At 45.3% G+C, this 14,805-nt stretch overlaps 1 protein-coding gene across 1 annotated transcript in view; it reads right to left on the minus strand.

Moving 5' to 3' along the window:
* The window catches only part of Cfap61 (cilia and flagella associated protein 61), a 256,849-nt gene that overhangs the window by 8,015 nt on the left and 234,029 nt on the right, over positions 1 to 14,805 (minus strand). The window contains exon 26 of the mRNA XM_055602635.1: positions 4,861 to 4,951. Within this exon, the coding sequence (XP_055458610.1) occupies positions 4,861 to 4,951 (91 nt within the window). The remainder of the gene's footprint in view (positions 1 to 4,860; positions 4,952 to 14,805) is intronic.

The raw sequence follows: 14,805 nt of genomic DNA on the forward strand, positions 1-14,805 counted from the left end.
AGGCAGAGGTCAACTTTGGGGGTTTTCCTGAGGTGTCAGTCACTGTGTGTTTTGAGGCAGGGTCTCTCCTTGGCCTGGACCCAGCCATGTATGGTAGGCCGGCTGGCCAGAGTCAGGCATCCACTTGTCTCTGCTTTCCGAACACTGGCATGATAAGTACATGCCATGTCACCTGGCCTTTTATGTGGGTTCTGGGGATTCAAACTCTGACTGACCTCTGCCCTTTTGAGAGGCTTTGATTATTGATTCAATGACTTTGTTATGAATCTGTGGAGAATTTCTGTTTCTTCTTGGGGAAGTTTCTATTTCTGTGTTCCTAGGAGTTTTTCACTTTCATCTAGATATCTTGTAATTGATGGCACAGAGTTATTCATAATAATCTCTTTACATCCTTTCTTATTTTATAAGGCTAGAGGAATGCCTTCACTTTTGTATCTAATTTAGTATTTATAAGTCTGGCCAGAAACTTATGATTTTGTTGAACTTTCAAACAACAGCTTTTGTTCTCACTGACTTTATAATTTTTCTAGCCTCTATTTCACTTCTCTCTGCTCTATTGTTTTTTTTTTCTTTTAATATTCTTTCTTCTGATGGTGAATTTGGCTTGTTTTCTTTCTCTAATTCCTTGAGGTATGATACTAAGTTATTATTTGAAATCGCTTGTTTCAGTTCTTACAAATAGGTTTATTTTTATGTTTTTATATGTGTGTATGTGTGTGGTATTTGTATGTGTATGTGTGTGTGTGACATGTGTGTGATTGTGTATGTGTGTGTGATGTGTCTATATGTGTGTGATGTGTATGTATGTTTGCTGTGTGTATTTGTGTGTTTGTGTGTGTGTGAAGGCTCCTTCTGCAGAGGTCAACAAAATGTGTCAGACCCCCTGGAACTGGAGTTATAGATGGCTGTGAGCTGCCGGACACGGGAGCTGGGAACAGAATGCAGCTCCTCTGGAAGAGCAGCGAGCCCTGTTCAGCCACTTTGCTCACTCTCCAGCCCGACCTTTCCTGTTTAGAAGGTTGACATTTACATCTACAGGTTTCTCCCAGCAAGCTGTTTCTGCAAACAGTGTTTAGAGTGGTGTGTTTCCAACTCTCACCCCTCAGTATCGCCAGCATCCCTTTTGGTTTCTTCTTTGGCACACTCACTGGTTTCTTGAGAGGGTATTTATTTATTTTCTACATGTTTGTGAAATTTCTAGTTTGCTTTCTGTGCTGGCTCCTTGTTTTATTGGGCAAATGGTTAAAATGGTTTAAAATGCACTTTCCAAAGTTTGGGCATTTTAGCTATTACTGACTGGTGTTCTGTGGTCCTGAGTCTCCTATGGTGGGGCATGTTCATGTGGGCCTGAGAAAGTGGTGTTCCCTGGCACTGTTGAGCAGCTGTTCTGGGCACTTGTGCTGGCTCCCTGTGGCTCACAGCGCTGTGAACAGCTTCTTCTTCCTCGCCTGAAGCCTGTTCTAAGTGATATACTGAAGCATTGCACAAAGAGATACACTGAAATATCCAATCCTTATAGACAGTTTTTCTTCCTGTCAGCTTTGCTTCAGATATTTGGGGGCTCTGTTATTAAGGGTGCACATGTCATTTCTTTCTTGAAGGAATCTGAAGAGTTATTTCTGACTACATAAAATTTGACTATGACTAGTGATACTCAGGCTTCACCCACAGATAAAACGTGATGTTGGTGAATTTATAATTAAACTGACATACAGAGGTCCTGTACTACTTTGAAGATGAGCCAGAAAAGGATAGAAAGTGGGTTAAAACACTCGGTGTTTAAGGAAAAGGATTACTGTTCTTGTTTAACGCAGCTGCCTTTTCTCTGTTCTGTTGTCAGCTCACAAACAATCCTGCCTGTCTCTGTGCTCCCACTGGCCCTGTCGGTTTCTGTGGTGGTGGTGGCTGGCATCAGCAGACCCGTCCTAGCTTCCATATGCTTGTACACACCTGGACAGTGCCTGTCTGTCTGGAACCTTGTTCTGTGGTATCTGAAGGTTTGCCCAAAACTTTGAATAGCAGCAGACGCCATGGCACATACCACCTCTCTGTGTGGCTTTCCCACTGGATGAACGGAAATGCTAAAGGCAGGACAGTTCCCATCGAGACGCTCCCTCATGCCTCATGGAGGCAGGCTGCATGCCCTGGCCTGACTATGCACAGCAATGGAAGCCCTCAGGGCGCTGTTGACATAGGTTGAAAACCACTCCTATGCTGGTCATCACAGAAACCAGCTCACAGCCAATGTCAGGCGGTAGATGAAAATCCGAGGGCTCCTTGAGGGGTTTCATGTGACGGATGCCACCGAGGTTAGCAGCTCCACTTCTTTTTCCTCAACGTCTCATCCAGCACTGATGCATCATGCTTAATGCTTAAGTGCATTCCTTGTGTTCAGCTTATTTTGGTCCTCAACCCTCCTAATACTGTGATCCTTTAATACAGTTCCTCCTGTTGTGGTGACCCCAACCATAACATTATTTTTGATGCTACTTCATAACTGTAATTTTGCTACTGTTATAAATTGTAATGCAAATATCTGATATATGATCCCCAGAGAGGGCATGACCTGAAGGTATGGCTCTGTGCCTCACCTGTTCACCTAGCCTTTTCTCATTCCCCTAAACCTGGAAAATTAATGTTTTAGGGAATTTTTTTGAAGAAAACAGTCTGTGGTAACAATTACGCTACAGTGCTTTTAAAAAAGTTCTCAGAGGTCCAGTGTTTACTTCAGAGACAGGCTGGTAACAAGACAACACTATGCATATCCTAAAACCTCTTAGTGCCATGCAAAGCATGAGCCCGGGAGCTCATGTGTGGGGCTAAAAAGGCTTCCGTGGGCTCATTCCAGGGCAGAGGAGTCTTTCCTCCAGTGGCAGCACGCAGCACATGGAGGTTTGAGAGGAGGGAGGTGTTGAGTAGAGACGGTGAGCGCTCGGCTTGTAATGGTGGCTCAGGTCTCAGCCTGAGCTGACCTCCTCCACGCCAGGATGGAGCACAGAGCCTGTGTGACTGGCACCCATTGTTAGTATACAGTTGGCCCTCCATATCCACAGGTCTCACACTGACAGACCCAGTGAAGGGAGCAAAGATACTTGGAAAAAAAAACCTACATCTGTATTGGCAGTGCTCGTGTGATTTTTTTAAATTCCCTGAATGATGTGCTTCAAGCTCTATGGTGTTTTAGTAGACAATTTAAGTAGTCTAGAGATGGCCTAATGTATGCAGAAGGGTGTGTAGGTTCTGGGCAAGCACTGCTTCAGTCTATGGAAGGGACTATATAAGTCTGTGTAAGCTTTTATGTGCTTCAGTATCCTTAGGGTACTTCAATTGGGTTCAAGTGTGTCTACACACACACACACACACACACACACACACACACGCACGCACGCACGCATGCACGCACGCACGCGCATGCGCGTGTGCCTGTGTGGACCCTAAATCATGCCCCTTTGATTCAAAGAGTACAGCTGTGCTTCCAATCTGAGTCAATTTTAGATTAGTAAACTGCCGGCATTTTGGACAGGCCCCTGAGAATTTGTACTGGAAATCAAGGAGTGAAGATGTGGAAGACAGTGGTTTGACTCTGTACTCCTCCTGCCCTCTGACCCCGCTGGAAGATGGGAGTCTTGAGTTTGAAGCTCATTAGCCAGACTGCTGTGTAACTAATCTGTTGTTTAATTCCCTTTCTCCATTGGTGTAAGGTCTCGGAGGCACAGGGTTTTGTTACATTAGGCGAGGAAGTGTGAGCTGGAGCTAGAATATGGTAGAGGTTACATAAGTGATTTGATCTAGGCAGGTCAATATGGTGGCACGACCACAGAGCCTGCTAGGCTGCAGATGCTCTCAAGAGGAAGCAGCAAGAGGAGACATGGGACCTGTCCATTGAGAAGGAGATGGAAACTAATGAAGGCCCAGGAAGTCTCTCTGAATCAAGGTGGAGTCTGGGATGGCTATTCCACCACCCTGGCAGGGGAAACCAACTTTCCTCAGCCACACTAAAGACTTTAGTATCAAGAGAATTCATATGAAGCTTCACAAATGCTTCCTTATGTCCACAGAGGTATTTGCTGAGCATGGAGCCTCTGGGATAAGAAGCCTAAATTCCAGATCATTCTCTATCATCTTGAGATAGATGTTTTAGTTATAAAATGAGTGTATTCTGACACTGGGGAGACTTCTCTTCATTTTTTATTTTAATTAATTATTTTATTTATTTTTTCATTTTTATATTTTTGTCATGGGGCAGGCCTTTTGAGACAAAGTCTTGTGTAACTCAGGCAAGTCTGAAACTTGCTATGTAGCAGAGAATCATCATGAACTCCTGATCCTACTGCTTCCACCGCCAAAGTGCCGGGATCATAGATGCATGCCACCAGACCTGTTATTTTAACATTTTTAAAACACACACACACACATACACACACACACACACACACACACACACACACACACACACACACACACGGCAATAACATACAGAAAACTAAAGGAATGCAATATCCATTCTAGGTAGCAGGTAAAAACAACTCAGGTCTAGTTTTCAGTCAACATGATGAGCTGATCATGAAGACACAGCTACTAGCAAAATAAAATAAAATAAAATAAAATAAAATAAAATAAAATAAAATAAAGAAAAGAAAAGAAAGAGCAATGCACTGCCCAGAAAGGACTTAAGGAAAGTCACTGCTCCTTGGTACATCACTGTCTACATTTATAGACTCTAGAATTTATTTAAGGAAGTACAGAGGTGCTAAAAACTCTGTGAGATGGGAATGTAGGGGAAAGTCCAAATGATCAACGGCTGTCAAATGCTTACAATTTGCAAGGAATAACACCCACATAGCCATTAATCACTCTTACCTTCTTGGAGATTAAGATTTGGCGCAACTCTTTCTTGAGATCAATAAAACGATCGTGAAAGAGGGCCATGCACCACGGCTCCGTGAAGTAGCTGGTGAGGAAAGAGGAGATTCAGTTAGCTGGCAACCCTCTCATTACCACTAATAAAGTATTTACCTGCTTTTTTGCCTTGATAAATTACAGTTCTGGCCCCATTGCAATCGTTTGCTCATAAAGAGCCTCGCAGAGCAGCCTGGCCAATCAATGTTTTAAATGGATGTTCCTGATGGAAGGCCAGGTTCCGTAATTACATTTAAAGTGGTTTAATTCAGAGCTGGGGCAGGACCCAGTGAAGAATCCTGATTTTATCAGAATTTAAAAGCCTGAAGACTTGTAAAGAACGGCGTCTCCATTATCTGCCCTCATTTGAGAAAAACAGATTGCGGGATTGACTGAACTGCTGCATGAACAGATTAAATTTGGGTAGAAAATAACACAAATGTTGATCATCATTAAGGTTTCTGGATTAATGATGAGCAGAAAACAGGCCACCTCGGTGCTGCAGGCTGGCCTCTGCGCAGCTGATGCTTAGCTGAGCCACTTGCAGGGAAACCGTGTTCTTGTGTTCAGATTTACAACCGGGTCCCCCAAGGGGACAGAACACATTTTACACAGAGAACATGACCCTCCATCATTCACAGTGATCCCTGAAAAATGTGATACATTCTTGGAAAATGTGACACATTGTTACCATAACCAAGTCCTCTTACTGACATTTTGGCCTTTCCTGTATTGTAATGGGAAAGAAGCATCTTGGGACAGGTCACTTAACTTCCTCAGGGTGAGAGCCAGGCTGATTCCGTGCTGTCACTGTTCTCTGGAAATGAATTTTCTGACTCTGCCACTGTTCTTGGGAGCCAGGGGTATGTACACAACAAGAAAAAGCTGGTTTCCAGCCAGAGCAGCAACAGAGGTACAACACCCCAGGGCTAGCGGGCACCGAGGGTGATAGCACAAGAGTCTGTGCTGGAGTCCGCGCGGCACTCAGTTGTCACCTGATTCCCTGCTTAATCGCCACCTGTAATTCATCCAACTATTAGCTCCACTAATACTGTTTACCCTTTGTCCCCAGTGTCCTCACCATGCTTCCATATACCAGAAGAACTATAGGGACCTAAAAGACAGATGTCCCAGCCAACATGGAGCTTATATTCTTGACATGACTATGGGATAGACAACAAAGAGGACTTTGTTGAGAAAAAAAAAATTAAACGAAGCAGGGACAGAGTAGAAACTGTTGGGGAAGGAGATGATGAAAGGTTCAGCTCTGAGGCTCAGAGAGCCAAGACCCAAGGGAAAGGAGATGGAGCCACATGGAAACCTGAGGGAAAAGCATTCCTGAGCAGGAAAAGGAAGTGTGAACTCCTAGGGGCATGGAAGGGCCAGGACACCTTGGAAGGTGGGACAGGGAGCCACAAAAGTGGGGTGGTGGTGTGGAGGAGATGGGTGGATATGTGGGTCACCTCTATGGAGATCTCTGGTCATATCCACCATAGGGTTATTCCATGGATGCATATCTTGGCAACTATGCACAGCAGGCGTCAATCAAGGTTCACTGAGTGAGTGGATGCTGCAAAGTCCCTGTTTTCGACTGCCTGGCTTTAAATTGTCTTTCATAAACCCAGGATGCAATTCTGTTAAAGGAGGTTAAACAGTGCAAAATGCCCACCATACAGGCAGCATCAAGAAAGGGAGAGTGAGTTGGATGTGTTGGTGCAAACCTATAATCCCAGCTCTCAGGAACCCAAACCAGGAAATCAAGAGTTGTTCAGGGTCAACCTGGGCCATATAATGAATTCACGGCCAGCCTGAGCTACATAGTGAAAACCTGTCTCAGAAAGCTGGGACTCAACAGCCATTTATTCTTCACATTTGGGGCATCGACAATCACTCACTGAAAGCACAAACCTTTCTGGTCAGAGCTGACAGCATAATTTATCTATGAGCATAAACAAATGTTCAGAAGACAGTTGACCCAACATCCCGCCATCAAAACAAGTAGTAGGTCCCCATCCCTCGGGCCTATGACTTCCTCTTCTATGAGCCTTTTGTGAAATTAATACAATTACATAATTTTCCCTTTCTCCCTCCAAAGCTTTCCATATACCCTTCCTTGTTTTCTTTACAAGTCATACCCTCTTTTCATTAATCATTGTTCCACACTTACATGCATTATACATATGCATATATATTTCCAAATACTACCTGCTCAGTCAGTATAACGTTACTTATATGTATTTTTTCAGGGCTGACCTTTTGGCATTGGATAACCAATAGGTGTGCTCTTTCCTGGGGATAATATCCCCGCCCCCAGCATTCCTTGGTTGCTGTAGTTCTTTGTGTAGAATTAAGGTTTATGGACTCTCTCCCTCCATCCATGAACTTTTCACCAGGTTTATCTGTATCACCACCTCCAGTATTCAGGGAACAGCAAGGGACATGGAGTGGAAAGAATGGAGGAGGAGGAGGATAGGGAGGACCGGTGAGGAACACTTCCTCCTGATGTGTGGTTACCTGCACAAGAACTGCTCGAGATGGGGCTGTGGCGGTTCCATCACGATAGGGGAGGGGCCCATGAAGCCCCTGTAGTTCCTTGTTGAGGAATTACAGACAGTTAATGGTTGCCGGAGAGAGAAGAGTCATTTCTTCAGTCGTGTAGCCACTTCAGTGGTAAGTGACTTCCTCAGACTCCAGTAAATAACCCCTACCCATGCAAACAACCTTGATTGTTCTCAGTGGGACACACACATACACACACACACACACACACACACACACACACACACACACACACACCTCAAAATAGCAATAGACATATTAGGAAGAAGGGGTTCAGCAAGATTGGGAAGGGTATGAAAGACAGCAATGGGGTAAATGAGCAAAATACATTATATACATGTGTGAAATTGTCAAAGAACAAAAATAATAAAAATCAACTTTAAAAAGACATGCTGAAAATCTTAAAAGCGAAAAGTGAACTGCTCTATATGGGTGGGGGGAGGGAGGGAGAACAGGAAGAGTGAGGGTGTGGATGGTGACAGAACACACACCTAGCATGTACAGGCCCTGGGTTTGATCCCTAGGATGGGGTTAAACAAGGAGACATAGAGAATGAGAGGGGAGAGAGAGAAGGACAGACAGACACACCCAGGGCAGAGGAGTGTACCTTGTTTGCCCATACAGATGACCCCTGGAATTCCCAGGGCAGCACAATGATGGGGTCTTTGGCTTCTGTGGTGATTGACTCTGACATCAAATTGCTCTCAACCAACCAAATGAAGATGTAGAAGATGAGAGACATCTCCGGGGAGGGGTGACACAGATCTTGGATTCTGAAGCAATGCCCCCTCTCGTAGCTGTGGTTCTGATTACAGAACTGAACATAACTTAGAAAGAAAACAACTAGCACAGAGATGGGCAGTGGTCTCCCAGGCGCCTGGGCTGTTTACAAGCGTTCAAGTTGTGTTCCGGTGTGCATGGCCTACTGACCACACCTCCACAGTCAGGGCGAGTACCTGCTGTCGGGAAAGTATTTCAGACAGCTGGAAAAAGGAACAGTGTCCTCTAAGAAAAAGAAACTGAATGCGGCAATCTGCCAAGTGCATGAACTGTAGAGGCTTGCAAGCTTCCTCTGTCCTTGGAGCCTGCTCATTTGGGTAGCAACTTGCAGAAAGCTGACTGGCTGGCTCTGCAGCAGCCATCTGGGTAGCAGCCCGCTTCCTGTCCACTTTCCTCCATCCAGACTTACCACACACAGCCTCCAAGAAGCTTAGCCTGTCCACATGCACCTTGCTAGACTCTGAGATCTTGCTTGCTTGTGGCAAATTTGGTTTTGTTTATTTGTTTGTTTGTTTGAAAGGAAGGAAGGAAGGAAGGAAGGAAGGAAGGAAGGAAGGAAGAAAGGAAGAAAGAAAGAAAGAAAGAAAGAAAGAAAGAAAGAAAGAAAGAAGGAAGGAAAGAAAGAAGGAAAGAAAGAGAAACAAAGAAAAAGAAAGTATGATTCCATCCCCAGCAGCTCTTAACTGCGAATAGTGCCACAGTAAGGAGTGGGCTGAGACAAGCTCTCATCCACGCCAGAATTTTGGCTGGCTTGATCTTGTGACTTCATGGCTGTAATAGCATGTCCTGTGGAAAAGACAGCATTTCACAGCATCCTTGCCCATCCTCGGGCTTATATCTTCTTTCCAGAGTTGGGAGAGGGTTGACATAGTCCTGTCTAGGGTTAAGCACTCAGTCTCTTAGTCTCGGCCCTTTGTCCAGTTATGTATCTCTCCATTGGCTTCTTCCCACTGCACAAAGAAGCCTCTCTGACCAAGGATGAGCGCAGCCAAGGGCTATTGCTATAAACACAATTATTTAGAAGTTGATTTGATGGCATGACCATGTAGCAAGATAATAAGCAGGTTTCACCCGAAGGCCAGTGGGCTTTTACCCAGGATTACAGCACCAGGCTCAAATCCAGTCAGAAAGCTGTTAGCTGCCTCATAACAGTTGTGCCACTATTGCGTTGGTGGACATATTTTGCCTGAAAGGTTCACAGAGGCTTCCAGCATTATGGAAGCTAACCGGCAGGGGAGACATTTCCTGGTTGGTTGAGGTTGATTTCTGTGTGTCCTTCAGCCAGAATGTGTGGTGGGTTAACCATAAGAGCATTAACCATAGCCTGGATATTATTAGCACTAGCATTAGCAATGACCTCTGGTGCCTCCCTGACCGATAACTGGGAGGTACCCCACGCTTTAGCAAATTACTACCCAAATGAGCAGGCTCCAAAAATTGAGGATGAATCTTGGTAGGTTGCTGCATTCAGTTTCTTTTTCTCAGAGGAAACCATCCTTTTCCCCAGCTAGCTGAAATACTTTTCCCAATAGCAGGTACTTTCCCTGACAGTGGAGATGTAGTCAGTGGGCCATGCACACTAGAACATGACTTGAACATGTCCTGACTTCCTTCAGTGATGGACTGTGATGTAGAAGTATACGTCAAATAAACCCTTTCCTCTCCAACTTGCTTTTTGGTCACAGTGCTTCATCACAGCAATAGAAACCCTAACTAAGACAGTGCCTTTAATCCCAGCACTTGGGAGGTAGAGACGGATAGTTATCAGTGAGTTAAAGGCCTGCCTGGTCTACATGGCCAGATAGTAAAAGCCTGTCTCAAAAAATAGAAGGGAAGGATAGAATGCCAGTGAAATAAAAGGAGGAGGCATCACTGGGCATTAAAGGATTAAGCAGAATGAGGTCAGGGTGCTGGAGGAAAAGGAAGAGGTATTGGGTAGCTGAACCAAAACCAGCAATTAAGAAGAAGGGGTAGAGGGGGAGTTAGAATGCTAATTTCAAAACCAACTAAAAAAAAAGTGTGTGAATGGGGGTACCTGTTTGGTGGACAGTGTCACTCCCAGAAGACGTGGGTTATTAAATGGAAATCACAGATGGCTTTAGCTTGTGTCAAGTTGACACAAAACTATCCAGCACATGCATACACCATCAAGCCAGAAATATGACCCCAATTTCTAATTTTTTAAACGTAATTCACTTTCCTTCCTGTATGAGTACAACTTCCTTTCCTTTGGCCACGCTCTGGCATGTGTACATATGGTATATGTTGAGCACATTCCTCCTCCCTCTCTTTTCTTGACTGCTCTGTTCCAGCTGATTCTCTTCGTCCTGCTAGATCAGTGGTTCTCAACCTGTGGGTTCTGACCCTTTTACAGGGGTCTCATATCAGATATTTACATCACGATTCATAACAGTAGCAAAATTACAGTTATGAAGTAGCAATGAGATAATCTTATGGTTGGAGCCACCACAGCATGAAGAACTGTATTAAAGGGTCACAGCAGTAGGAGGGTTGAGAACCACCACACTAGGCAAATTTTCTTGTACTTTCATGACATTAATATATGTGCTCATGCATGCCACTACTATTAATATATGTGACTATAGACATGATTTATATATATGACCTTAATATGGTACATATCTATATAAAATCTAGAAACCACAAAGGAGAGGAAACCATAGTTGTCTCTCAGATTTGCTTAACTTGATCAATATTACCATCTCTCAGCATCCTCCGTCACAGCACCCTGGACTTCTCATACACTTTCTTTTTAAAGCATTTTTTTTTTAAACAAAAGCAGAGAACAAAGTAGATTTGTAATAGGGGCCGCCTGCTCTCAGCAGCTGTCCTGTCGTCCAGGCCTGGCATTGCTGTTGCTGCGGAGCGTCTTCACCAGACTGGCCGACACTGCTACAGGGCTACCGACTGCTAGGCTGCCCTCCCCGTGCTACAGCTCCGAGTTTCGGCAGAAGTGTAACAGTATGCAAGCAGCAAGCAGATAGCCCACACCATGCTACGATGCCATTATTGTAGCGCACAGATAATTTCATGGCCCTACAAATCCTCTCTGCTTTGCCTATTCTCCTCTCCTCTTCTGAATTATTGGCACTTTTTTTTTTTTAGAAAATTGGACTTTATTAAAGATAATGTGAGTAGCAATAATTTTAATAAAATATTTCCAGCACTTCAAAAACAAATAGTACTTTTCTAACAACAAAATGCCGTGCTTATCAAATTTGCCAACAATTCCTAACACACCATGCCACACCACACCACACCACACCACACACACCAAAACACACACACTATAATGCATACACATATGCAACACACCACACACACTCACGATCCGTGCAGCACAATGGCAAGCCAGCTCTATTTCGGACTGCTGAGAGGGGAACAGGGCAGCCGGGATGCTGAGCCTAAGAGTTGCCATCATGAAAATCAGACCGTCTTGGATGTAACCAAACTCCCTCTGCGATTGCGATTGGTCGAACGAGGATTTTCCTTCAGATATAAGGATGTTAGAGAATCTTTTACTTCAAGGTTTCAGTCACGGTGCCCATGGGGTGCCTTTCCCACGGTGATTTCTGGGCTTCGGTTAACTAACTATCTTCAGCGGGAAGGGGGATCTTGGTGGAGATGCTATTTAGCCCATCGTAACTTGAAAAGACCACAAGCAGGAAATCTGTTGAGCCACCTAACTTCTGCAGCACAGAAAATGGCTGCAAGGCACACCAGGGGCGGGGCGGGTGGTGCTGGGTTACCACGGAGAGTCAAGCCCTTTATCACAGGTCTGGGGAAGGGTCCCAGGCCTGTGACACGCAGGTAGGGTTTGTTGTCACTGCATTGCTTAGACCCCATCTTAAAGAGAAAAGGATGCCAGCTGACTCACTGTGTGTCAGGACTGACCCTGCTTGCTGGGAGGGTCTGTTTCTGCTCTGGTCGTGGCCATGCACCATAGTCCAGTCTGCTTTTGTGAAGCATTCGGGGAAAATACTTTTTTTTTTTTTTTCCTGAATAGTGTCAGTTTAAAAAGAAAAAAGCACTAATTTGTTTTCCTCTTCATACTCAGAATCAGGTGAGAGTCAGACAAGGTTGCTGACATCTGTAATCCAGGCATTTGGGAGGCAGGGGCATTACCATGAGTTGCAGCCAGCCTGGGCTACATAGTGAGGCATTGTCTCAAAACAAAACCAGAAAACCAATACAAACAAATGAAAAACAAAACTAAGCAACTTGCCCATCCGAATACCTCCCTAGAAATCACGGAGAGATGGTCAGAGGACAAGGAAAAGGTCTCAGATTTCTTGCCCCTACCTCGACATGCAGGGCACTGAGGACAGTTACAAAGTCTCAGGATCTAAACAGGGCAGGGAACCTCTGCTCCTCTGCAGCGGTGGGCCCGCTCTCCTTGAGGACTTGCGTTCTTTGTCACTTTGCCAGCCACACACTCAGACCGACGAAGGCCTGGACATGTCAGCTTGTGGAACTACCATTTCTGCTCCGCGTGGCTTGGTCGTTGAGCCATTGATTAGCCGTATCCATGGTGCATTGGGTTATTGACAGACACACAGACACTGGGTGGACTCTGAGCCTAAGCATCGGGCAGCCAGGCTGCGGAAGGCAAAGCCACACACTCGCCGCCGCGGGAAGTTATACTCATTGGCCTCAGAGAAAAGCACAACACAGCTGTGGGGAAAGTCGTGGCCTCCAGCCACCTTCCTTTCCCAGCCTCCCAAATAGCTGCATGTCTGGTGTTAGCCACTGCACCAACCTGGAAATCTCGGAATTACCCAGAATCCCTGTCTGCTATCTGTTTCTTTTTCTGAGTCTTTGATTCAGTTCAGGGAAACCTTGAGTTTCACCTTAGAAGGTGGTACCTTGTGTTCCAGCCTGGACTATTGCTCAGTTGTAGAGTGCTCACCTAGCATGGGTTTGCCTAGCGAGCCATGGGGTCAAATCCGGCATATGGGGAGAGAGGGAGGAATGATCCTTGTGGATTCACCATGATCCCCTTGGAGCCAAAGCCAGCCCAAATTATGAGCCTCCTTGGCTGCCACGCTGATGGGAATATAGGAGGCCACCCGTGACGATGGCTAGCTCTACCTCAGCGCAGTCATTTCTCACTTACTGATGTCTCCTGGTGTGACACTCATGAGGCTCTAACATTGTCCAGTCTCGGCCCTTTAAACTTTGAAATGGGTGCAGTGGTGACCCTTCCTTCAGAGCCTTACTGTCAGAGTTAAGGGACACAAAACAAAATTCAGGACCCACCTCTGTGCCCCACGAAGGCCAGGGGTCTGAAGAAGACAGCCTCCATGGCCTCGCCCTACCCACTAGCCTCAGAGGATGGCAAGCCAGTGTGAGTCTGAAACTAAAGACATCAGTCAAACACTTGTTTGCTGCTTAATTCAAAGAAAGGCTTTCTTTGCCACTGTAATCTTGGTTTCTTTTTTTCCTCCCTCCAGGGACATCAGCATAAATGAACTCAGCAGCAATTTTACAGAGCAGAAAGCATAAGAGGGGCATCGCAAGGGGCCTTTGTGAGGGTCTCCACACTAACACGTCAGCAGAAAGAGAGAACAGATTATGTTAGGCCTTGGGCTTTTTTCTTTCCTTTTCTCTTCTTGCTCCCTGCTTTCCTTCTCCCTTCCCATTTGGTTTTTGTTTGTTTGTTTTGTTTGTGTTCTGAGGGGATGGACGTATCTTAGAATGTGTCTGCTTTCTTGTTGAATGAACCAAGTAATCAAAATGGCTGACTGCATGCTATGAGGACTGCCAGGAAAAGTGGCTGGAGCTAAGACTGAGGCACTCAGGAGCTTGATGGGCAGGGTTTCATCCTAAGCTGCCCCTTCTTGTCTGATTTGCCAGAGTAAATGGCTTTGCTGCAGAAATGATACTGTTCTCACACCTAAAATTTTTGCTTCTACTGGTGTATTCCTGAATGACATCATGGGACATCACCTGCCTGTCCATCAGAAGTGAAGGGGGCTGGGTTTGGCAGGTGCTGCTGGTGGCATCTGCACTCAGGGACAGCACTAGGCTTTCGTTCTAAGTATTTCTGCTCTTCCTCTGTGATGTTTCTTTGTACAGCTCACATTTACTAGGGGCATTTATCTAGTCTGCCCTACAATCTAGCAGCCCACGCTGTTCAGCTGTTTGTGCTGATGGTGTATAAGCTCAGGCCTAATGGTCTGAGGTGAGGTTGGCATTTACTTCTGCAGGGAAAGGGGTGCTCTCGGGGCTCTGGCCTCCCTTCCTGTCCTTCCCCTTTTACTCTGCTCCTCTTCAGAGAAAGCCCAGCTGTTTTCCTTTAATTAGGCCACCGTGAGCCTGGCAGCCACTCAGCCTTGCTCCAACCTCACCCATTTTCTACTTATTTTCTGTAAAAGAAGGAAAAAAAAACATGTCTATATTCACAGAGAAGCTCCCCGCCAGCCCGTGAAACTCAAAAGACAAGAAGTCAGAAGGAATAACCTTAGTGCTTAGTAGAAATACCCTCAGCTAGCACAGACAGAATACACTCCATGCTCACGACATGTTTAAAAGAGTTAAATAATG

Source organism: Psammomys obesus, unplaced genomic scaffold, assembly GCF_907164565.1.
Source record: "Psammomys obesus unplaced genomic scaffold, mPsaObe1.curated_primary_1811, whole genome shotgun sequence".
NCBI lineage: Eukaryota > Metazoa > Chordata > Mammalia > Rodentia > Muridae > Psammomys > Psammomys obesus.